We start from the raw sequence: 25,633 nt of genomic DNA, 5'->3' as shown, positions 1-25,633 counted from the left end.
CCAGGTTCATCCCATCCCCAGCTCATCTCCAGGCCTCTCCCAAGGAGTCAGTGGGTAGCAGAGAGCTCGGGCCTGTTGGTGGGACACCTGGGCTGCTGGATCAGCAACTGCAGCCCAAGAGCTCTGGGAGGCTGTGACCAACTAGCTGAAAATCCTACTAGCTACTGCATCCCCCAGAATCCCAACCTACTGCACCCTGAGCCCCTGGCCACCACACACACCCTCTGCACCCCCCAGAATCCCAACCTACTGCATCCCAAACCCCAGGCCACCTCACACACCTGCCAGCTACCATGCACCCTCTGTACCCCCCCAAAATGCCAACCTACTGCACCCAAATCCCCACCCCAGGCACCGCACACACCTGCCAGCCACCGCACACCCTCTGCATCTCCCCAGAACCCCAACCTACCGCACCCTGAGCTCCTGGCCACCACACACACCCTCTGCACCCCCCAGAACTCCAACCTACTGCACCCCAAACCCCTGGCCACCTCACACACATGCCAGCCACCATGCACCCTCTGTACCCCCCCAAACCCCAATCTACTGCACCCCCAACCCCCACCCCAGCCACCACACACCACCACCAAATTTCCAACCACCCCACATTCCCCCACCCTTCCTGGCCACCCCACATGCCACCATGCACCCTCTGCTCCCCCCAGAACCCCAACTCCCTGGCACCCCAAATCCATAAAAGCCACCATGCACCCTCCAACCCCTGGCTACCCTGCACCCCTGCCAACCAGCAGGCACTGCTCCCAAGCCCCCGGTCACCAAACACCCACCAGCGCCCGCTCCTGGCCACCCCCCCAAACACCTCCCCCCAGTCACCACACAGGCCCCATCTCCCTCAGTCACCCCTACAGACCACTGTGCACAAAGCAGAGGGCCTCCCCACCCTCCACCCCCCAGCCCTTTGCTCTTACACTGGAAGCTGAGGTCCAGCAGGTCCTGTGCACCCTGCATCTTCTCACTTGCCATGGTGCAGGGGGCTCTGAGGCCACTGGCCACCAGCTGCAGTGTTGCAGGGATCTGGGGACGAGAAGCACTGCCATTGGGACCCGGAGCTGCCTTCTCAGCCAGGGCCTCCCCCTTGCCCTGCCCAAGTGCCAATGGGCTGAGTATGCGCCCGGTGCTCAGTATCGCTCCCCTGCCTTACGACGCTGCCCTGGGAGCCAGGGGCGTGGCTGGCTCCTGCCCAGTCCTGGGAATGCAGGCGGAGTGGCTGACTCAGGGCTCTTGGGCAATGGAAGCAGCAGCAGAGACACCTGGCCAGGCCACATGCGCTGCCAGTCCCAGCCCTTGCTAGCCAGATTGCCACAGCTGGCATCCAGCACCAAATGGGAGAGTCTTGGGGATGCCCAGGCACCGGGACCCGACACCAGGGCCGGCTTTAGGAACAGTGGGGCCCAATTCAGTGGCGGTCCGGGTGAGTAAATGCCACCGAACACCCGGAGCGAGTGAAGGACCCATTGCCGAAATGCCGCCGAAGACCCGGAGCGCCACCGGGTGAGTGAAAATTAAAAAGTTAGGCGCTCTTCCTTAGGGCGCGGTGCGCTCTTCCTTAGGGCGTGGGGACCGATTCGGGGGAATCGGCCTAAAGCCGGCCCTGCCCAGCACTACCACCGATGCACGGGCTAGGGACACAGCGAGCACCCAGCCCACCTGGCACCGCCCCCACCAGGTTGATGATACTCCAGCCGCTGGCACTTCTGCCCCCCTCGTGGAGCCTGCCTGGCGCACAGGCTTGGCACAGCCATGCCTGAGGCTGCTGAGCACCATGTAGGGGAGCAAACCCTCCTGCAGCTGGGCCTGCCACCCACAGCCATCCCAGGCAATAAGCGAACACCCACAGCTGACAGCTACGCACTCGGGCCTGCTTGCCAGGCGCACGCAGAGCCAGTAGTGCCCTGCTATTTGCCAGGCCAGCAGTACAGCTACTATCAGCTTCACTCTGAGTGGCTGCTCCCGCCCCATCTAGGGACCTGCCCTCCCCTCATCACCCAGACCCCCCAAGGACCTGCCCATTCCATTCCCCTAGGGGACCCACCCTGTTACCCCGAATCCCTTGGGAACTGGACTTGCCCCCCACCCTGTTATCCAGAATCCCTAGGGATCCTACAGCCCATTCCTGGCTGCATGCTGTGACTGGCTTGAATCACTTTCAATAATAATAATAAAAACAATCCATTGTGAGGCTCTGCACCGGGCATCCTACCCAAGAGCAATCACCGCGAGAGCTACCTGCCGCGGGCACCTCTGCCCCGAGTGAGGCATCCCCCTGGACACGTCATGCCTGCGCCAGCGTGTGGCACCAAAATGGAAGTTATGGTGAGAGGCTCCAGTGTATGCAGGTTAAGCCAGGCCAAATCCCAGCTCCTCGAGCCTGAACCAGTCCTCATACTGGGCTGAGGGCCACCACGGCCTGGCCTGGCACAGCACACCCTCCCCCGAGTACCAGCAGTGCCACAGCTCCACAGGAGGGTCTGGCCTCAGCTCCCCGAAACCCCACAACGCAGAGCAGGCCCCCAGAACGGTCTCCTGAGAGCCAGGAACAAGTGGCATTAGGATACATGTGGGCAAACCTACCTGGGCACATGGAGACATAGGCCCACACATGGGACCATGGAGACCCAACTGCATGGACAGGTACAGACAGACACACAGTGACATGGACACACGTACGCTAACCCCATGGGACTCTTACATCCATCCATGGGTCCAGAAAGACTGGGGTGGCCCAATCCAGAGCTGAGCCTTGTGCCTCTATCTGGGCCCAGCCAGAACCTGGCCTGTCCTCCACAGCCACAGGGACCCAGAGCCTGGCTGCTCCTGGGTCTGGTTCACATTGGGCCCCTTGCTGGAAGGATTTTGAGCTGCAGCCTCAGACCCACTGAACCAAGGCTCTGCACTGTCTCCAGTTACCAGCCACAGGCAGAAACCACGCTTGGGGCAAGTCAAGGGGGCAGGGAGGGCACCAGCAAATGAGCTGGGGGACATGCAGCAAGGGGTTCAGAGCTGTGGGGCAGGGGGTCGAGCTAGTTCCCACGGCTGAGGCTGTGTTACCTGGATTTGGACTTTCCAGTGCGGTGCCTCCGGGAGCTGTTACTGTGGGGTCCAGGCCAGATCGCACTATCTCCAGCCCCCAAGCTAGGGGCCATGGCCCAACCCCACACAGACCCTATGCTCTGAGCTGTTCTGCCACTTCCCCATCATGCCCCAGCAGCCCCCACCCAAACTTCAGGCCAGCTGGGATGCGTCACGTGAGTTCCCCTTGAAGCCAGGCAGGGCAGGTGGGCGGAGAGTGCTGGTGCCCACAGCGCAGGAGACACCATGTCCCCGGCACTACAGACCTCTGCCGGGCCAGGAAGGTGCCTGGGGACAATCACTGCAGGGGAAAGGGCAGGGAGGTGATGTCTCCTGGGGACTAAGCCCTGCCTGCAGCAGGGCAAGGAGGCTGGCTAGATGCCCAATGCAGGGGGCCATGTTGCGAGCATGGAGTACAGTGCTGCGCCCTCCCTAGTACCACATCCTGAGCCACGGAGAGCTCTTGGCGTGGTTGGGGGGGGGGAAAGCTAAGGCATCGAGAGAGTGAGGCGCAATTGGGGCAGGGAGTGACGAAGTGGGAATGTTCTTGATGTGTTCTTTGAATACTGACTGGGGAGTATTGACCTGGGAAGGTTGCAGGAGAGTTTTGCTGGAACTGTCTGCATTGGGGAAGGGAGCATACCTGAGTACGTAACATGAGAACCCAGGAAGGGGCGGGATGGAGGCCAGGTGACACCTCTGCCCTGGAAACTGGACAAAGGCTGGTGGGGGGGGAGCCGGGGGGAGGCTGAGTGAGAGGCTGGAAGGAGTTTCAGTTTGGAGCTGGCTGGGAAATGGAGAGGGGTGCCCCAACGGGGCTTGGGCTTCCCAACAGGGCTGTGGCCTCCCTGGGACCCCCAGATGGACCTAACTAAAGGGGATCCTGTTGTCTGCACCGGCAAGACCTGTTTTGAACTGTGTTCCTGTCATCTAAATAAACCTTCTGTTTTGCTGGCTGGCTGAGAGTCACGGTGAATCACAGGAAGCCGGGGTGCAGGGCCTTGGCTCCCCCACCCTCCGTGACACAGGGATTAAACCTACCAGTGCAACAGGGGAACTGGCTCCAGGGAGTGCGCGGAGCCCATGGGGGGGGCAGGACTGGGAGGGACAGGCCGGTGGGTCAGGGGATCGAATTCAATTCTCAGCTGTGGACGCCCCATGTGACCTTCATCGCCAGCCCTACCCCGAGCCGCAGCTACCCCTGAGCTACAGCTGATCGCGGGGCCTAGCAAGGCTGGCACCGAGGGCCAGGGAAGGAAGAGCAGGGAGGCCATAGGGGGAGGAAGTGACGAGCTATGGCTGCGGTGGAACGAACAGGTCCTGGGAGGAGCCAGCCGGTAGGCCACGGAGGAAGGGAATTGGAGGGGATTTGCCATGGGGTCTGGGAAGGAGCAGAGTGAGCTAAGGTGGGATCACTATGAGACCCCTGCTCCCAGGGGAAAGGAGGGGCCTGGGGCATAGGTGCCAACTCTGTGGGTGCTCCGGGGCTAGACCACCAAAGGAGAAAAAAACAGTGGGTGCTCAGCACCCACCAGCAGCCCTGCCGGTCAGTTCCTCCCCTTCCTCCCAGCACCTCCTACCCACCAGTGATCAGCTGTTCAGTGGGGGGCTGGAGGCGATGGGGCAAGAGGGGGCGAAGTGAGAGTGGGAAGTGGCAGGGGTGGGAAGAGGCGGGGCAGGGCCTTGGGAGAAGGGGTGCAGGGAGGGCAGGGCCTGGGGTGGAGCAGGGGTCGAGTCCCCCCTGGAAAATTAGAAAGTTGGCGCCTCTGGCCTGGGGCACAGTGCCAGCCCTGCAAAGCTGAGCAGTGTGGGTCAGCCAGGCTGCAAGTCTAGCTTGAGGGGCTTGCCCAGGCTGGGGAACGAGAGGTGTCATCACCCACGCCAGCTAGCCCAGGTTCAGCACCAGAGCCAACCAGCTTGTGGTTTCCCTGCCACAGGGTGGGGGCAGGCTCAGATCTCATGGAGACAAGGCTCGGGAGGGTTAACCCATGGTAGCCAAGTGAAGCCAGCACTAGCCCCTGACTGGGTATGCTCAGGGCACTGCTGCACAGCCTTGTAAAACCATCACGGAGACAACAGGAGAGCAAGTGCGGGTTGGAAACACGCGTTTTTATGGGTGGTGAGGGCACAGCCCGAGGGGGGTTTAAAGCCAGGTGAGTTAAATTTGCCCCCTTTAAGCTCTGCCCTGCACTCAGCGCCTGTCGCTGGAGCTGTGCGTGGTCGTACACTACCACCTCTCACGTAGGTGCAGCAATCGGCCTGCTACCCATATGGCAGTAACTAATGTGCTACAACCCCTCGCACCACCCCGGTAGAACTGCCTCCACACTGCAGGCACATTCGGACCTATGTACAGATGAGGCCCTGAAGCAGGGCCACCCGGGGGGGGGGGGGGGGCAAGTGGGGCAATTTGCCCCAGGCCCTGCAGGGGCCTCCACGAGAATATAGTATTCTATAGTATTGCAACTTTTTTTTATGGAAGGGGCCCCCAAAATGGCTTTGCCCCAGGCCCCCTGAATCCTCTGGGCAGCCCTGCCCTGAAGCCAATAGCCAGGCTCCGGGCCGCATGCTTCTGTGACGTGCAAACTCAGATGTTTCCCCGTGTGGCCAAGCCCAACCCACGGCTGGCTCTGGAGACCCAGGGAGGTAACAGAGACTGAGGCTGTATCTACACTGGCACTATTGTCGGTCAGGGGTGTGAAAAAAACACCCCCACTTCCTGGGCCGCTGTAAGGTCTGTAGTGTAGTGCGGACATAACCGGAGATAAGTCAGTATGGGAGCAGCCTTCAAGTACAGACAGGACCCTGATCCTGGTCCCACCCTGGTAAATCCAGGACCAGGGGCCATGGGGAGGGAAGAGTGGATTCCCCAGGCAAGAATCGAAGGAGTGCGGAGCCGCACGAGGGCCAGAGTGGCTCTGTCTGTTTTTCGGGGCCCAGCCAAGGGGAAGGGCTTTGAGCTCCAGCTATCCGATATCCACCAGAAGCAAGGCTGCCTGGGCCTGTCACCTTCCTGCTGGCAGGAGCGCAGGCTGGAGAGGGAGCTGCTTTGCGGGTGGGCTAGGAGTCAGAGCCTCGCTCACGTCACATCAGCCCAAGCCTCAAGAGCGCCACTGCAGACCACGCTAACCAAGGCCAGAGAAACAGGCCAGGGGATGGGCCCAGAGCAACGCAGCTAACCCTCCCCCAGGAGTATCTACAGCCCAGGAGCCGCCTGGCTGGCCAGGAGGGCTGGGACCTGGCCCTGGGCTTAGTGAGAATCCACAAAGCCTGGCAGGGTGTGAGTCCTGTGGAGGGAGGAGAAGGCGAACACCATAGGGACAGGCCGGGGGCTCTGCCACTTCCTGACGGGGATGGATACAGCCAGGAATCACCCCAAGGGGGAAGGCTGGGGGCCCCATCAGGAGGGATGTATAGACCCAGATTTGGCAAAGGCTCAGGGACAGACTGTAAGGATGCTGCTGCCTGGCTCTCTACAGTCAGCCCAGACAGGGCCTTTCTAGCTTCTGCCCCATCATCTCGTCATCCCCCTGCTCCAGGGTTAGGCCCCCCTGTACTCTGTCATGCTGGTAACCCATGCAGCTCTGCTCTCATGCTGTGCAGCGCCCCCGCCCCTGGACTGAGCTCCCAACTGGGGCAGTCTCCCCTGCGGAGTTACACCAGCAGTAGAATGCCTCTGTAGCCCAAGCTGAGCTCCGTCCCTGCACCCCCTCTGCCCTAGGGAAATGACTGCGGCACTCTCTGACCAGGAGCTAGGGCCAGAGACTGCAGCTCCAGAGTGCTGTCGGCTCATGGCGTTGCTGGGACTCTGCCTCAGCATCCACCAGCTGGGTGACCCCCCAAGAACGCCCCTTGCAGAGCAACGTTAGGGTCACCACAGGCAGGGCCTCCCAACATCATGGGCGAGGCCAGAGACTGCTCCCGGTGCTGCCACCTGGGCAGCACTGGGCTCGGCTGCTACCAAGTGCTGACATGCTGTCTTGGTGGGTAAGCACAACGCACATGCAGACACAACAGGCAGGTGCACACACACCATAGGTGCATGTAGAGGTACCTACACCAGATACACATAGCGCATGCAGACACGCAGAGCTCCATCCACCCTACATACACACAGCACATACATATACACAGAGGAACACATACCCTATGCACACAGCACATACACACAGAGGTACATACACTCTACACATACACAGTGGAATATACACCTTACACACAATGCATACAGACACACAATGGAATGTATACCCTACACACGCACACAATGCATACAGATACACAGAGGTACATACATCCTACATACACACACAGTGCATACAGACAGAGGAATGTACACCCTACACACAAACACAACACATACAGACACACAGAGGTACATACACCCCCCACACACACATACAGTGGAACACACATCTTACATACAATGCATACAGACACACAGAGGTACATACACCCTACGTACATACACAGTGCATATAGACACAGAGGAATGTACACCCTACATACGAACACAACACATACAGACACACAGCGCATACAGATACACAGAGGTACGTACACCCTACACACACACACAGAGCGAGGACATACACTACGCATACAGATACATAGAGGTACATACACCCTACATATGCACACAGTGCGTACAGACACACAGAGGCGGTTACCCTACTCCTGGGATAAAAGGAGTGAGAGCAGCTGAGGGAGGCTGGCTGGGGAGCTGGCCACAGGGCCTGTTAAGAGGGCTGTGAGTAAGGAGCCCTGAGAGTCTCACTCCAGCCCTGGAGTGGGAAGGACCCAGCTGCCTGGGAGAGACACGGTACCTTCGGCAGAGCAGTGCTGGGGAGCTCAGGCCTGGCAGGAAGGCCTAAGGAGGTACTGGGGCTGCAGAGAGATAGCTGGGGCTAGAAAGGCAGCAGGTCCAACCCCCTTGACAATGAGGAGTGGCCATTACAGACTGCAGTGTGCCCCAGAGAAAGGGGGCTAGATGACGACTGGCAGTAGCCACTGAGGCAAGGGGGCATAGGGGGAGGGGAGACCCAGAGTGTGGGGGCGCTGCTGTGGAGCAGCACCCCAGGATAAAGGGCACTGAGGTCAGGGAGGGATGCGGGGCCTGAAGTGCCTGAAGTACAGTGGTGGAGATAGACGCGGAAGCAGGTACCGGTAGGGAGATACCGGCCAGCAAGAGGCGCTCTGAGGCTGGACTGAACTGATTCCCAGACTGACCAGCAGGAGGTCAGGGGCCGTGGCAGTCAGTGCCCACCGTGCTACACCACTTTACACATACACCCTACACACACACCGTGCATACAAAGAGCTATGTACACCCTACACACACACTGAGCACATGCAGAGGTATATATACCCTACCTACCCACACACACACACACACACACAAAGCCCAAGAAGCTGGGCACACTTGCATGGCTGAATGGCCAGCGGTTTTGCTGAGCGTCTCCCAGGCCCAGCCTGGCGTTGAGCGTTACCGTGATGCGTCCATCAGGCTGGAGGAGGCAGGTTGGGAGACACCGATACAGAGATGTTGCAGCACATGGGGGCTGAGGCTCTGTGGGGCTGAAGCAGCCTGACCTGGTGCTTCCAGAGCGGAGCAGCATCGCCCTGTAGGTCACTCCTGTCCCCCCTTGTGTATCACTGCCGCTGCTCCAGTGGCCCAGCTCTCCAGGCTCTGGTCCTGCCCATCTCTGCTCTAGGACGAAGGTCCCAGGACGGCAGAAAACAGGAACAGCCATGGAGGATGCCCCAGTCTCTTCCTACCAGCTCCCCAGGCCAGCTTGCAGCTGAACAGACATATCCCCAGGGGGCTGCAGCTCAGCTGTGACACTCTGCAGGAGAAGGGGATGGTGGGAGCGCCAAGCCCAGGAGTGTCAGGCACCCACGTCACCCCAATCCCCTCAGAGAACCCAGCCAAGGCACCCAGGGTACGAGCCACGGGCAGCACTCCTCTCCAGGAGCTCAGTAGGCTGGGGAGACCTGGCTCCAAACACACTTAGGGGGCAGCCCCCACCCCCAAATGCACTTGCAAACCCTGGTAAGATCCCACTCCAGGAAAGCCTCTTGGCATGCACTTGACTCCTAGCTTCAGCAGGGAATCCAGCAGCTTCCATGGGACTTCACAAGCTCTCAACAGGAAGCAACTGTTGGACGTGTGTGTGACCTCGAGAAGCTCCAGAGGGGTTCAGATCATGGGAAAAGCACATCCCTCCAACCCCAATTCTGTACTTAACCATTTTTGCATAAACTTTCTAAGTAGGTGAGGGGCGCCGGGAGTCCCCATGGCCAGAAGGGAAATGGGGCGCCAGGGATCAGCGCAGCCCTTCAGGTGAAACAGGCCCCAGATCCATTGCTGCTGGCCAGTCAGTCAGGGCTTGAGAATCCTACAGGAAATGGAAGAAGTGGCACGTCACCAAGGAGCGTACAAGAGAACAGCGCGAGCATGTAGGGACAAAATCAGGAAAGCCAAGGCAAAGAATGAGCTACAGCTGGCAGGGATGTTAGAGACAATAACAAGGGGTTCTACAAATACGTCGGACAGAAAAGAAAAATCAGGGATGGTATGGGGCTTCTGCTCAATGGAGAAGGCGACCCAGTAACTGCTCAAGGCCTATTTTGCTTCAGTCATCACACAAATAATAACATGTGACCGGACGACCAGCGAAGTTACCACTGACAATAAAGTGGACGGGATAAGTAGAGAACATGTCAGATCTTCTGCCCAACCGGAATGAATTCAAATCAGCAAGGCCGGGAGTTCCAAAGAGGATGGATCTAGACTGTTCTCAGTGGTACCTGACGACAGAACAAGGAGTAATGCTCTCAAGTTGCAGTGAGGGAGGTTTAGGTTGGATATTAGGAAAAACTTTTTCACTAGGAGGGTGGTAAAGCACTGGAATGGGTTACCTAGGGAGGTGGTGGAATCTCCTTCCTTAGATGTTTTTAAAGTCAGGCTTGACAAAGCCCTGGCTGGGACGATTTAGTTGGGAATTGGTCCTGCTTTGAGCAGGGGGCTGGACTAGATGACCTCTTGAGATCCCTTCCAACCCTGATATTCTATGATTCTATTCACCCCAAGATGCTGAAGGAATTAGCTGACAAAATCTCAGAGCCACTGGCGATAATATTTACAAACTCAGGGATGACAGGAGAGGTCCCAGAAGACAGGAGAAGGGCCAACGTGGTGCCCATCTTTAAAAGTGGAGGAAAGGAGGAGCCAGAGAACTACAGAGCACTCAGCCTGACCTTGATACTTGGGATCTACTAGAGAAATGTATAAAACATCCCATTTGCAAATACCCAGAGGCTGAAGGGGTGATGACTAGCAACCAGCCTGGATTTACTAAGAACAAATCATGTCAAACCAGCTTAATTTCCTTCTTTGCCAGGGTAGCTGGTTTGGTGGATGGGGGGGAAAGCAGTGGACATCATAACCTGGACTTTAGCCAGGCTTTTGACACAGTCCCACATGACAGTCTCATAAGTAAGCTGGAGAAACGTGGGCTCAGTGGAACCATTGAGTGATACAGAACTGGTTAAACCACCACAAACAAAGAGTAACTATAAATGGAACAATGTCAGATTGGAAGGAGGTCTCCAGTGGGGTTCCGCAGGGATCTCTTCTGGGTCTGATGTTGTTTAACACGTTTATTAATGACCTGGATGTAGGTATAGAGAGCACACTGGTCAAATCTGCAGATGACACAAAGCTGGGGGTGGGAAGTTGCCAATACTTTGGAGGATAGAGCTAGAATCCAAAAAGATCTTGATAAATTGGAGAATTGGGGTATAGACAACAAAATGAAATTCAGCAAAGACAATTGTGAGGTGTGAAAGCAGCAAAGAGTCCTGTGGCACCATACAGACTAACTGTGAGGTGCTACACTTGGGGAGGCAGGAACAAATACAGAATGGGGGATAACTTGCTTGGCTGAGAAGGATCTGGGAGTTGTGGTTGATCCCAACCTCAACCTGAGTCAACAATGTGATGCAGTTGCAAAAAAGCAAATGCAATTTTAGATTGTATCAGCAGAAGCATAGCCTGCAAGTCACAGGAGGTGACAGTACCGCTCTACTTGGCATTGGCTAGGCCTCAGCGGAATACTGTGTCCAGTTTTGGTCACCAATGTATAGAAAGTGTGTGGAGAAACTGGAAAGGCTCCAGAGTGGAGTGACAAAGATGATCAGAGGGATGAAACGCAAGCCATATGAGCAAAGGCTGAAGGAACAGCATATGTTTAGTCTGGAAAAGAGGAGATTAAGGGGGGACATGATAGTGGTTTTCAAATACTTGAAAAGGCTGCCATAAGAAAGATGGAGATAAGTTGTTCTCTCTTGCCACCGAGGGTAGGACAAGGGGCAGTGGGTTCAAACTACAGCACAGCAGATTTAGATTAAATCTCAGGAAAAAACTTCCTAACTGCCTAGTGCTGTATGAGGAGTGTTAGCCTGGGAAGGTTGCGGGGGAGTTTAGCTGGGACTGTCTGCATTGAGGATGGATGACTTGCCTTGAGGGGGATACCTGAGCATGTAACATGAGAACCCAGGAGGGGGGTGGAGGCCAGGTGACACCTCTGCCTGGGAAACTGGACAAAGGCTGGGGGAGGGGGTGGAGGAGAGGCTGAGTGAGATGGCTGGAGGGAGTTTCACTTTGGAGCTGGCTGGGAAAATGGAGGGGAGCCCCCTCCCACAGCTCTGAACAGAACCCAGGAGTCCTGGCTCCCAGCCCCCTCTCCGCTCTGACCACTAGACCCCATCCCCTCTCCCAGAGCTGGGAACAGAACCCAGGAATCCTGGCTCCCAGCCCCTTGCTTTTTTCCACTAGACCCCACTCTCCTCCCAGAGCCATGGACAGAAACCAAGAATCCTCCTTCCAACCCCTGCTGTCTCCATAGCTCCCGAGAGAGCTGCACGTGGGATCTGTCCACTCAGAACTCCTGCTCACCCCCGGCCTAACGAGTGGAGCAGTGGGCACACACGGCCGAGAGTCCCAGGCAGTTATGGGTACCAAACCCAACAGGTGCAAGCACACCAGTGGGCACCCAAGAGATGGCTTTTGGGAGTGTGCAGCTGTCCAAGCCTCCTGGCCCAGGTGAAGGGCTGGTTCCAGCCACCAGCCTCTGCAGAACTAGGGCAAACAGCCCTGACGTTGTCACTTTCCCCAGAGCAAATGCAAACTGAATGGAAGATGGGCCTGGTCATTCAGTTGGCTACCTTGGTGCTGGCAGCAGACACTGAGGATCAGGGAGCCAGGACCCTCAGCACAGGGTTCAGCTTTCCACTGGCAGCCATGGACCTGCCCTGTTCCCAGCTTCTCCTCATTCTCTGACGGGTCTGACTGGATCTGCCAGGTCAAAGGGGCTTTTCCAGGGAGGGATGGCAGGAGCTACCTGCCTGCCTGTGAAGGGGGTGGGGTGTGTCTCCTGCCAGACACCCTGTGAGCTTCTCCTCATATGCTGCCCATGGCTGGGCCTTGGGAGGGCTCTTCTGGGGCCTAGTCCTGATGCTGACCTGTTGGGGCCGCATAGAGGAGGGAAAGGGGTGAAGGAAGAGGACTTTGACAGGAGGTGCTGTGGTACTGTCCCCAGCACAGCTCTGCACCCAGCACTGAACCCCTGGCTTCCCGCACCTGCCTTGAGGGAGCGGTGAGTCCAGGGGTGAGCCGGCAGTGGGCTGTAACTGTCCCCAGGGCCAGCGAGCTGGCGCTAGCCAGGTGCCACCTCTCTCCATCCCTCAAGCCAGCCCAGCTCCGAGCCAGCTGCAGCACCGGTGGCTTTGGTGCCCCCCAGCCGGCAGAACGTCCCACACATCCTTGCGTGGCTGGCACGCAGGTCCCTGCATGGCTCTGGCTCCCAGGCGGCGCTGGCGGGCGGGTGAGTAACACGCAGCGCTGTTCATGTCCCAGACACTCGCTCTTCCACCGCCCACTAAGGAAACCTGCTCCCTAGCCAGCCACACCCAATTCCAGAGAGCCAGGTAACACGCAGCTGGAGCCACCCAGCCCGCAGGATGCACCAGGCGGACAGACTTGCCCAACACCTCCCAGCAAACTAGCCCTCGCCGGTCCAGGGGCAGGGCCCCAGCTGTGAATGTCACCATCAGGAGACACCATCATGGACCAAACTGCCCTGGACCCAGGATGCCACCCGCTACTGCCAGCTCGGCAGGGAGTCTGTGGGGGTCAGTGTGCTCCTCCCCTGCAGGACCCAGGAGTCTGGGGCTGGGTCCCTCTCACTGTACTACACCCATTCCCTGGTTCAACCCAGAAGCAAAGTGGCACTGGCCTCACAGCCCCAGATTCTGGCAGGTGGAGGCCTCTGAGCACAGACTGCCCTGCATGGAGGGCTACCCATCAGCAGATGCCCCCCAGGGTGGGATGGGGCCCTGTGACCACGGCCTCAGGTGGCTGGAGCTCCGGGTCCAGCCCCCCCACAGCAGTGTCACAGCTGCAGCACAGGAAAGGTTTTGCTAATCTGACCTTGTGACCTGATGGCAGCCAGACGTGACCCAAGCTGACACTCCCCCAACACCCCATTCCAGAGGGACCCAGGGCTCCACACAGACCTTCTCTAATCATAGAAGATCAGGGTTGGAAGGGACCTCAGGAGGTCATCTAGTCCAACCCCTGCTCAAAGCAGGACCAATCCCCAACTAAATTATCTCAGTCAGGGCTTTGTCCTTCTCCCTGCTTAGCCCTCATGTGTCCCACGTGTAACCCCTCTGATTATTCCTAGATCCTCTGCATCCATTTAACCCCCTGACATCCCCTGGCTTGTGTCTTACAAGTCAGACTGGATGGTCACAGTGGTTCCTCAGGGCCTTGCCTCCCAGCCCATCCAGGCTGGTGGAGCCGGAGCGAAGCGTTCAAGGAGATACAGCCAGTTTGGAGTTAAACCCTCCAGTAGATTGGGGGCCTTCCCGTGGCTGGTTAACACCCCTCACGGCTACACCCTCTGGCTGCTCTGGATCTATCTCAGCTTCCAGCCACTGACCATGCTCTGCCTTTGTCTGCTGGGCTGCAGAGCCCTCTGCTCCCAGAACCCTCCTGCCCAGGGTGTTGCAGACAGATTCAGTCACCTCGGACCCTTCTCTGGGGCAAGGAGAGAGACTGAAGAAATTCTAATGCAGGTTTCCAGCCCTTGTACGGCTCTCATGGCTCTTTTCTGAGCTCCTTCCAGCTCATCGGTCCCCTTTCTGACAACCCCTGAACTGGGCACAGGGTCCATGAGGGTCTCATTAGTGTCATATACCCAGGTGATCCCCCTTCCTGCTCCTGCTCGGCATCCCTTGTTCATGCACCCAGGGATCACATTCGCCCTCTTAGCCACACTGCCCCAGTGGTGGCTCAGCTGATGTCCACTGTAACCCCAAGTCCCTTTCAGTCTCTGCTCCTCGTCCCACCAGCGTGAGCACTGTCCTTGGTTCCTAGACGCAGAGCCTTGCCTTTAGCTGTATTAAAGTGCACATCACTCTGGGAGCCCAAGTCCCTCCCACAGGACACGACCCTGAGCCACCCTCCTCTTCTTAGGTGCCCGGGGTCTCTGGGACAGAGCGCAGTTCAGAGCCTCCTAGTCAGGGGAGGATGTGAACCTGGGCACGGCTGAGCCGCAGAGGAACCCAGTTACTCAGGGACAGCAGCCACCTCACACACCTGGAGCAGGAGTCAGCAACCCCCAGCCCAAGGGGCCTTTAGGGTTGGCACTGCAAGAAATGCTGGTGCTGACACAGGCAAGGTTCAGTGAGTGCCCCTGAAGGCCACAGAAATAAACTTGGGGGAGAAGGGGAGGCTGTGAAGCACCAGGAAGGTGCTGGGAGGGATGAGTTGGGGAGGACGTGATGTGCCAAGCTGGGGGAGGGGACCCCATCCCAAGGACTTTGCTTCCTAAACAAAATGTGTTTAAATTCCAGCTGGCCCAAGTCTCCCTGACCATGGGGTTCTACGTCAGTGCCCCCCGCTGGCTCAGCAGCCCCTCAAGCACGCCAGGGCAGGAGCATCTCACTCTTGAGCCTGGGGAGTTTGGGGCACCCTAGCCCCACTGAATTCCATAGGCACCCCTGTCCTCTTGGCTTCTTTGAGAGCTCAGCCCTGGGCCATGCGATGGCGACAGAGCCAGAGACACGTCCCCTCCAAAGCTCAGCAGAACGGGTGCACATACACTGGCAGGCATGGCCATTAGGATGCCCAGCCTAGAGCTCCCCAGAGACGGCATCGCACCAGCATAGCGACCTCCAGGCTCTGCTTAGCATTGGCCATGCTGCCCACACCCATGGTGATGCCACAGTGCAGATAGGCAGGGAACACCCTGCTCTGGGGCATGATGGGAGTTAAGGGGAATCTAGCCAGTGAGCGTGGGGCCGGGTAAGCACTGTCCTGCTCAAGTACACGGGGCGCAGCGAGACCCCGCCACTCCCGGAGTCAGAATCCCATAGGAATTAAGGAAAATGCCTATTTGGTGCTGACTTGCCACAGACACTGCCAGGAGCTGCACGTCCACCGTGCCACAATGTCCAGGATCGGCGCCAGCCTCGCTTGCGCTGGAGTCACTGGGGGGCACTGCACAGGACCCCTGCTCCTGGATACTACAGCCACAGGGTGACTACCATGAGTTACCCACACCCCTCACCTCCAGTCCCCACCAGCGCAGTACCTGGGCGCCTGGCAGCCCCAGCAGTCTCCCCACAGTACGGCTGGGACTCGAGGCCCAGGGAGGCTGAGTGACTCGTCCCACAGGCAGCCTGCAGCAGAGCAGGGACTGGACCCCGGGGCAGAAGAATGGCTGCTGGAACCACAAACAGATACACCCCTCCACTGTCAGCAGCGGGGCGGGGGGAGACCCCAGTGTGTCTGCGCCCAAGGCAACGAGGGCAGTTCTGGGACAAGCCAGCACCAAGGGGGGGTGGGGGAAGCCAAGGGGCCAACTAGAGCCCCCAAGGACACAGAGCTCTGCAGACAGTGGCCCCAGCTCCCCAGGGCAGGCTGGAGCCCTGGGGTCAGTGCTGCCAGTGGGGTAGTGTAAGAACAGAAGTGGACAAATCAACCCACGCTTGGGTCCATGTTCCCCAGATGAGAAGAGGGTGAATGCCATTCCCTGGGTGTAACTATGCTACCGAGTCCTGCCCCGGGTCCAGGAGGGCTGGCCAGGCTTGATGGTACCTGTCTCCACATCCAGAGCTCCCCCCTGCATGGGACCTGGGGCTAAGACCCTTTCCGGAGCCAGTGGATAATGCCAGCTCAAAAGCCAGACGCCGGACTGGTCCTGTCCCGCAGGAACTGCACTCCGAGCCCCAGACACAAGGCTCCAGCCCAGCCGGGATCCCCATTCCCTAGGGATCAAGTGGGCCTGGCTGCCCATGGCCCATTCAGCCCCGAGCCTCTTTGCTGAGGTTGTATGGAAGGGGTCTGTTAGTGCCACTGGCCACAGCAAGGTTGGCGATGGGACCCTACCCTAAGGGCTGGGTCTCATCAAACCCCCTTCACCTCAGTCACGGAGCAGCAGAGAGGGGAGACGGTGCAATCACTCGCAAGCAACACGGGCTGGTGCCCTAGAGCGGAAAGGCCTCAAGTCCCATTCCCTGCCCCTTGAGCCAGCCCATCGTGCCCCATTCCCTGGCCCCCGAAACCAGCCCATCCCATAGCCCTGAGGCCAGACTGGTGCTATCGCCCTCTAGAAGGGAAAGGCCCCATGCCCCATTCCCTGTCCCCTGAGCCAGCAAGGCCCCTGCGCAGGGGCCAGATCAAAGCAGACGCTCTCTGTTTGGGGTGGGGCTGTTGGCACCCTCCAGGCACTTTACCATGGGAGTATGCCTGGTGCAGAACAAAGCTGACAGAGCTCAGGGTCTGCCAAGGAAGCTGTGCAGAGGCAGGAGCTGCCATTCTGCATGGAGGAGGTCCTCGCCGGCGCCGCCACAGAGCTGGGGGGAGCAGGCAAACAGGAAGGAGACCCCCCAGCAGGAGGTGGAGAGAGAAGGAACAGTGATTGCCTCATGCGAATGGCGTGTACTCGTGCTGCCAGGCAGGCGTGGCTCTGCATCTGTACAAGCACCATCTAGCTGCAGACAGTGCTGGGAGCCGGCCAGAAGATCAAACAGCCACTTCCAGTCAGGTCGAGCCAATGCACCAAAGCCCTTAATAGCAGGGCAGGCTCTGCGGCAGTGCCCGGCGTCTGGGAGTGACTCTCATAAAGCACATCCTGCTGCCCAGCCCAGGCGCCTCGCTCCCCTGCCTGACACAAACACCAAGAGCCGCACTCACACCTTGGACCTGCCCCGCCCCTGCTCGGCACCCACAGCGGGGAGCATGAGGCCAGGTGTAAATGGAAGCCAGAGGACACGGCCCTGGAGAACCAGGCCCAGGGGGTGCACACAGGAATCATTTCACCCACTGCTGAGGTGCAGCCAGGCGGAACAGGGCAGTTTGTTAAACAGCCACACAAGCAACACTTGAGTGCAGTTTGGGACAGGAAGCGAGGAAGGTTCCCACAGCAAACTACCGGGGCCTCGAGAGATACACAATGGGCACCACAACCCGTCATCCGTGCTGCACGGCACGGTGGGCGGAGCACGGGCTGACGAATCCCCCACAGCCTAGCAGAGCAGGGATGTCAGGGGAACTAGCCAAACAGCCAGTGGGAACGTGGTCCCTCTCTGTGACTAACGCGCTGCCCTCCTGCAAAAAGTCCCTGGGATCTTTAGCAACCAGCATCTCTTTTGAAAGATGGCATCTCCATGGGCATAGCGACACCCGACACCACACTGGAGTCAGCACTGACAGCAAGAAGACAGCACCCCCTGCTGAGCCCCCGCCCGGCTCCCTGCAGCACAGCACCCCCTGCTGAGCCCCCGCCCGGCTGCCTGCAGCACAATGCTCATTAGCACTGTACTGGGGCATTGGGGTTGGCACTGCTTACAAGGGGAGAGCACCCCCAGCTAAGCTCCAAGTGCCACTTCCTGAAGCACAGTGCCCAATTTACTGTGCCCAGCACCATGTGAAGTAATTGGCACCAGCGCAAACTGGGTGTTTAACATGCAGGTTTTGGCCCTCACTTTTCCCTGGCAGCAGTGGCTCTGCAGGGGGTCACTGATGAACCATTCCCCCAGCGAACTGGGCCCTATGAAACGTGCAAAATTAGCAGCCACAGGGGTTCAGCTGCCAGTTCCTGCCCTGTGCTGCTATCTAGCTGGTCTGCCCACACTCTCTGTGTGATGTCCCTGCTCCCAAGCCTCTGAGCAGGAGGAGCAATTAGCCAGCAGCCACTTCACTGAACCCAGAGAGGGGTTTGGCAGCAGCTGGGCTCGGACTGGCTGCTCAATCCCAGCCTGGCTGGCAGGGCCCCTTGAGGAGTGGAGACAAGCCAGTTTCTGCAGCATGAGCTCCTTGCCGATATTTACCCGGCAAATCTGGGAACAGAGGCCCACTGTGAACAATGAGCACAGCCTAGCGCATCCCAGCAGCAGGTTTCCCGGTCCCTGCAATCCCAGCCCCCCACCCCAGCAGCTTTGCACCACGAGCCGGGGGCTCTGGATTCAGGGCCAGTCTGTGCTCAAACCTCCCAGCAGCACCTCAGAAAGGCAAATGCAATCCAACCCTACCCGAGTGGAGCCGAGAAACAGCATTGGGGCACGAAGTCAGACACGGGGCGGGGGAGGCGAGTAGGGTGACCAGACGTCCCGATAAAATTGGGACTGTCCCAACTTTGAGGAGTTTGGCTCATGTCCCAGCCAGAGTATGGTCGGGACATTATCTGACCCAATATTTTGTTTCTTGTCTTCAGCAGAGAGTCCTTCAGTTGCGGACGGACTTTGGCAGTATTTCGGCAGCAGGTGCTTCTGTCTTTGGCGGTAAGGTTTATTACCCCCTGCCAAAATACCGCCAAAGACCGTCCGTGACTGAAGGGCTCTCCGCCGAATTGCCGCCGAACTCCCGGACGGGTGAGTGTAAAAAAAAAACAACAAAAAACGCCCCCCCTGCGACGGTCCTGATATTTTCCCCTTAACATCTGGTCACCCCGGAGGCGAGTGGGAGCCAGTCTCCCTTGCCGCCCTCTATGGAACAAGGGGAGAGATGCCCCCTACCATTCTGGCAGGGAGGAGCTCTGAGGGGACAGGCCACAGACCATCCCCACAGTGCTGATAAGGGGTGTGCCTCTCCCTGCTGGGATATCTATCCCCACTGCTCTGGCTACTTTTTGATGCTGCCCAGTCTCCCCATATCCTCTCCTATCCCACATGGGCTCTTGGCCTGATTCTCCCCCACTGAGAGCCCTGATCTGGAGCACTTCATGCCCACTCTGCACAGGGGTACATGCCCCACAGGGCACCAAGTCCTCTTGGCTGGAGGCCTTTCCCTGCCTGGCACTGCAGCCCCCCACCCAGCTCTGATCTCCCGCCTCCGTGCTCCAAGGCCTGGAAGAACCTGTACCTTCCGCAAGTGAAAGTCAAATGTGCCTTCCTCACCCACCCCCGGTCCTTTGGCGAAGGACCTGCCAGGGGAGCCAGATGTGTCAGGGCCACTCAGCTGGAGGGAGCAACACCACAAAAACAGATTGCATAGCACCCCCTATCCTGGCACAGGACACCACATATTCAGCCCCTCTTCACTCCATCCCAATGCACTCATCACCACTATATCTAGGCACCAAGCAATGTTTCCTAGTGCTGTGGAACCAGCAGCAGCCAGGACTGCACTGGGAGGTGCCTGGGGAAGCCGAGAGCACAGAGAACGACCCATTACATAGAGGGTGCCCATCTGCTTGCCTGCTCACAGAAATACATTTGTTTTCACATTCCAAACCTGACACTGGGCACAGCGCTGGATAACACATTGCCCAAGCTTCTGCTAACATGATCAGCAGCCAGAGAGCTAATGACCATCCATCAGCATTAGGGTCCAGAGTCAACACTCCGCAAGAGTTGCTCACACCTCTCCACATGGCTATCTCCAGCTCTTTCTCAGCAGATTCAGCTCAGTCATTCAAATGAGCAATTTGGTGGGCAGAGCATGGGCCCACCAAGCTCCCACAGCCTGGCAGAGCAGGGACACCCAGGGAACGAACCATAGAGCCAGGAGCAGCACATGCCACCCAGGTTGCAGGAGTCTGAACCAAGGGCCGGGGTGGTAGGAAGGCCCAACCGCAGCCAGCCCAGGGATGCTGTTAAATTTCACCAGCCCAGCAGTGCCTTTGGGGGCTGATAGCAAATGCCATTCTCTGCAGGCAGTCTGCTAGCATGCCGCACAGCAGCTCCCAGAGCCCCTGGCATGGGACACTGACAAGCCGGTATCAGCTAATGATAAGAATGTGAGAGGCCAGAATGCAGCCAGCCACTAGGAGCCTTTTATGGCTGGCTGGTATGTGGACTTATCTCAGGCTGCTCACTCCAGACTGGAGGCGAATCCCAGTGACTCATGTGCAGGCTGGGCTGGAGCCTGCACAAGCCCAGGGGGTCTCTGAGGCTGCTCCGGGCCTGGTCCCCTCGGTAAATGGGGAGTTAAGTTACACTGGGATGAACGAGGCCAGAATCAGTCCCGAGGCTGGTGCTGTTTCACATCCCCACCCACAACGCACATGGTACAGGGGAAGTGGGACTGGGAAGCTCAGCGGAGTCCCAACCAGAGGATGCATGGCTGGTCTGTGTCCACAGAGGCTGGACCTACCGAGACAAAGCCAAGGCATTTCCTGGGGCTGGCAGCACCCCTCCCCAGCTCCTCTGGGGCCTGCCTGGGCATGGTTGGAGCAAGGGTTAGGGTCCCAGTGTGCAGGGTCTCTCAACAGTCCAACGCCAAGTGCCAGCAGGGAGCAAACCCTGAGCCAGACCAGATCAGCACCATGCTGTATCTCCCTACAGACCAGAGCACCGGGCCTGGCGTCATGCTGCAGCCGGCTGACCCCGGGGATGGCTTAACCCTGGCCAAGAGACAGCAGCGCCAGAGGGAAGCACAAGGCCAGCCTGGGTAACACCAATAACCAGATCCCCCCAGCCTGGGTAACACCAATGACCAGATCCCCCCAGCCTGGGTAACACCAATGACCAGATCCCTCCAGCCTGGGTAACACCAATGACCAGATCCCCCCAGCCACACTCCTCCCACCAGCTCTGTGTCCAGCTCTCTCCCCCTGCAGCAAAGCCCAGCCCGACCGGTCCCACATCCCGTGCCCCAAACAAGCTCAGACACGTGTCGGGCGGCCGGCGCAGCCCGCGCTAGGAGGGTCTCAGCGCCCCCCAGCAACCCCCCCGAATCGTACCCCGGGGGGGGAGCGCCCCTTTCCCGCCCCGCAGCTGGAGCATTTCCCACCATACCACGCCGGCCGGGGGCGCCCCCTCCCTGCAGCCGGGTCCGCTCCAGGCGCGCCGGGCGCTCTCCCCCCGCCCCCAGCCGCTGGGTGCCCCGGGCAGGCGACAGACCCCAGCCCGCCCCCCGCGGCAGCGCCCCTGGGACGGGCCAGTCCCCCCGCACAGCGGGCGCAGGTGCTGGGGCTGCGCGACCCCCCGGCCGGTCCGGAGCGCGCGGGGCTGGCACTGACCTGGCGCCGGGCGCTGCCTACGCACTCCCAGCTCCCTCCGGCCGCGCCGCGCTGCACTGCGAGCAGGTTCGGGCAGCTGCACAGGTGGGACAGGGAACAGGCGCGCCCCGGTGCACGCTGGGAGCTGTAGTTCTCCCGCGGATCCAGCGGGGACCGCGGTTCCGGAGCCTCGAGGCTCCAGTGGTCAGGGCGGGGGGGCCTCTGTCCTGCGTTTCATCCAGAACAGGGTGAAATCTGGGGACAAGGACCGGCTCTGCTCTGGTTTGTGCAGCACCCAGCGCTCGCTCGGGGCTCCGAGTGAATGGTTTGTCCGGGGAGTTCCCAGGGGCAGGGACCGGCTCTGCTCTGGTTTGTGCAGCACCTAGCACTCGGGGTTCCATGTGACTGGTCTGTACGGGGAGTTCCCAGGGGCAGGGACAGGCTCTGGTTTGTGCAGCATCTAGCACAGCAGGGGTCTGGGTGACTTGTCTGTACAGGGGGGTTCCCAGGGCCAGGGACTGGCTCTGGTCTGGTCTGTGCAGCACCTAGCACAGCAGGGATCTGGGTGACTGGTCTGTCCAGGGGGTTCCCAGGGGCAGGGACAGGCTCTGCTCTGCTTTGTGCAGCACCTAGCACAGCAGGGGTCTGGGTGACTGGTCTGTCCAGGGGGTTCCCAGGGGCAGGGACCGTCTCTGCTCTGGTTTGTGCAGCACCTAGCCCTCGGGGTTCCAGGTGACTGGTCTGTACAGGGAGTTCCCACCAGGGCCAGCTCTAGGTTTTTTGTCACCCCAAGCGAAAAATGTTTGGCCAAGCCCCCCCCACCCCCGCTTTTTTTGGCTTTTACACGTTTGCACTTTGCAATTTTTTTATTATTTTTTTTGTTTTGTTTTGACTGTTTAAAATTTAAAAAAAAGCACCAGAAAGTTGTTTTCGTTTTTGTCCCAGCATTTTAGCCCTATAACCACTGGCACCAACGTGACATGGAAATTGGTGCGAATGGCGCCGATAGGGCGGCACAATACACACAAGTAATTGTGATTCCTGATTTAATTAATCAATAACTATTAACATTTGCACATTTAGGCATGTTCACATTATGAGTGACTGTGTTATGACGTGACATGATATTTTTCACGTCATGCTCCTACCGCACTACTGGAGATTTTTTTGATCTTCATGTATTTTTTTTTCGTACATTGGTGGATTTTTCTGAAAAAAAAAAAAGGATGTCCAGAATGCCAGCCCTGGAAATGTGCCACCCCAAGCATGTGCTTGCTTTGCTGGTGCCAAAAGCCGGTCCTGCTTCCCAGGGGCAGGAACCATCTCTGTTCTGTTTTGTGCATCACCTAGTGCTCAGGTGTCCAGGTAACTGGTCTGTGCAGGTGGGTGAGAGGGTTTCACAGACTCACAGGACTCGTGCTCTCTCCCGGCTCTGTACAGTCCCTGGGAGGAACCCCCTTCAGAGCGACAGCCCTTCTCGGGGGTCCATTCTCTCGCGGGGTTAAGCCCCTCTGCCTCCTGGAACTGCATCTCTCTGAGCCTTAGCATGCCTGTCTCTTGCTGTGGGCCCCCTCACAAGTCCAATCACTCTGGACCCCCGAGGCTTCCACTCCCAGATGGAATAGTGCCACCCTGTTCTCTAGACCGGAGTGACTCTCAGCCAGTGTAAAACGGGAGGGTTCTTTGAGCGTCTGAACACAGCACAGAAAACTCTCCAGGCCCTCAGGCCTAGCAACCCCTGAGCACAGTACATTTAGGTTTCTTCTACATCCAGGAAGGCTCTGGCTGCTCCTTTTCCTAGTCCAGCGGCCCCCCTCCTTCCAGCCATCCTATATCATCTTCCTCAACCGCTCCTCCCCTGTCCTATGTCTTCCATCCCAGGTAAACAGGTCGCTGGGGCCCTCTCTCCTCTGGCTGGAACTGGTTGGTCAGGTCACCAGGGTCCTCTCTCCTCAGCCCTTTGTCCTCCCACTGGTCAGAACCGGCTGACTGCCAAGCTGGGCTGGGCCTCTTAGTCATCAGGTCATCAGCTGTTAGGGTCCCCCATCTCTAGGCTGTTGTCCGGGGTTCCCTGCTGCTAGGTGAGGTCACACCTGGTCCTCTGCAACAACAAATCCTCTCCCACCACCTCATTAAACATGCAGCACATGGGGAAACTGAGGCATGCACACACTTTTAATGTAAAACACTACAAAAATCCCCAGCTTTGTCACACAGAGGCAGGGATCGGCTCTGTTCTGGTGTGTGCAGCACCTAGCACAGCCGGGGTCTGGGTGACTGGTCTGTGCAGGAGGTTCCCAGGGGCAGGGACCAGCTCTGCTCCGGTTTGTGCAGGACCTAGCATGCTGGAGCCCAGGCGACTGTTCTGTCTGCAGAACATCTATAATCCAAGACCACTGCTCTAGCCCCCTGAGCTATGGAGCCCCTGCCCAGGTCCCTTTGGTAGAGGGAGGTTAATGCTGAGGAGACATGAGCTATCAAGGAATGAGTGACAAGCCAGCAGTGAGGAGATTCCAAATCTGAGACAGCTACCTAGGGCCCGGCAAGATTAGAGACAGTGACCCATGCAGTCCAAGGCCACTGCTCCAACCCTCTGAGCTACAGCTGGTCTAAGGGTCTAGCAATTTTCAACTCACAACCTCACACTTAAATAGCAGCATTGTAACCACTTAGCAAAAAGTTTAACAAGTGACAATGTTTCAATAGAGGAGATTGCCTGCTTGGCCAAGCACTGCGGAGTCTTACCCTTGAATCAACAGCGTTTCTCTGTTAGTCTGTCTGCATTGGGGCAGGGGCAATAACGTGCGGATGGATTCCTGATGCCAAGGGGGAGTTTATGATTTTCATTCTCAAACACAATGCACAAAACAGGAATCAAACCTCAGTGAGTGAACTAAACCAGGGCCGGCTCCAGGCACCAGCTCAGCAAGCAGGTGCTTGGGGCGGCCAAGCAGACGGGCTCTTTGGCAGCAATTCAGCAGCGGGTCCCTCAGTCCCTCTCGGAAGGAAGGACCTGCCACCGAATTGCCCCCAAAGAAGGAAGTGGCGGTGGTAGAGCTGCCCCCGATTGCGGCTTTTTTTTCCGCCCTCTTGGGGCGGCAAAAACACTGGAGCCGGCCCTGAACTAAACAGCCACTTCCAAGTTCTTTGAGTCAGAAGGGGCCATTTGTACCTTTCACAGAGTAACAAGGCCATTTGGTATCTTTCACAGAGTGACTGGGTGGCCTGTGACAATGTTACCCAGGGTTTTAGAACCCAAAGCAGGGATAACTGAACTGTTTCTCTCCAGGAGGTGCCAGGAATAAACCAGTGGGGACACAGCTCTTGCCATCTGGTGAATGATTGATACAAACCAGAGTGCTTTCACCTAGAAGTACTTTTATTAGCTCTCAAGCGTGCGTACACACACACACCCCAGGTTCAGAGCATCTCAGACATAGTTCCTCAAAGTCTGAGATGGTTTGGCGTGATCCCTAGCTGGGCTACTGGGGGGCTTCCTTCTGTCTAGCTGATGGAGAGTTTAGATGTCCACTCCTTGCCCAAAGAAAAGCTCCCGAGGTGTTTAATTTACTTCATCTTCTGTAGCTAACACTTACAAAACACACATTACACAGTAACCACTACTCGGTCAGCAATTCTAACTTCAACAAATTTCTCATTGTCTCTGATCACCAAAGCATTTCCAATATTACTAGTCATAACAACAATAAAATGTGTCTGTCGGGGGCTCTTAACAGCAAGGTCGCTATCCACTTACTCCCTTCCATTCTCATGGTCTGTTAACTTTTCTATCCCATCTTTCTATTCTGATTAGCAAAACTGTGATCATGCAGCTGCTTGGCCTTGCTGCCTCTCAGAGTCCTAACAATCATTCCTAGCTATGTGGGGTTTGGTTTTCAGCTCACAATGGCTGGACACACAAAATGGCTGCAGTTCAATCTGATCAGGTTCTGGAGTTATAACAAGGCTGGGACATTGACCCACCAACTTTTAACTCCTTTGCTTTCAGCAACTTTACTATTCGTGTC

The 25,633-nt window shown here is 57.9% G+C and overlaps 1 protein-coding gene across 3 annotated transcripts in view; it reads right to left on the bottom strand.

Annotated features, from left to right (window-relative positions):
* PPP1R13L (protein phosphatase 1 regulatory subunit 13 like) overlaps positions 1-21,704 on the bottom strand; it is a 33,204-nt gene extending 11,500 nt beyond the window's left edge. For 2 of the 3 annotated variants that reach the window (XM_050927777.1, XM_050927778.1), the window contains exons 1-2: positions 21,627-21,704; positions 933-1,038 (exon numbers count right to left, since the gene is read on the bottom strand). In XM_050927777.1, the coding sequence (XP_050783734.1) occupies positions 933-987 (55 nt within the window). In that variant the 5' untranslated portion in view covers positions 988-1,038; positions 21,627-21,704. The remainder of the gene's footprint in view (positions 1-932; positions 1,039-21,626) is intronic. The other variant, XM_050927779.1, reaches the window with a different exon arrangement.
* Positions 21,705-25,633: the final 3,929 nt, after the last annotated feature.

The sequence above is a fragment of the Gopherus flavomarginatus genome, chromosome 18 (genome assembly GCF_025201925.1).
Source record: "Gopherus flavomarginatus isolate rGopFla2 chromosome 18, rGopFla2.mat.asm, whole genome shotgun sequence".
Lineage (NCBI taxonomy): Eukaryota > Metazoa > Chordata > Testudines > Testudinidae > Gopherus > Gopherus flavomarginatus.
Note: the sequence above shows the minus strand (reverse complement) of the source record. Positions and strands in the feature narration are given on the sequence as shown.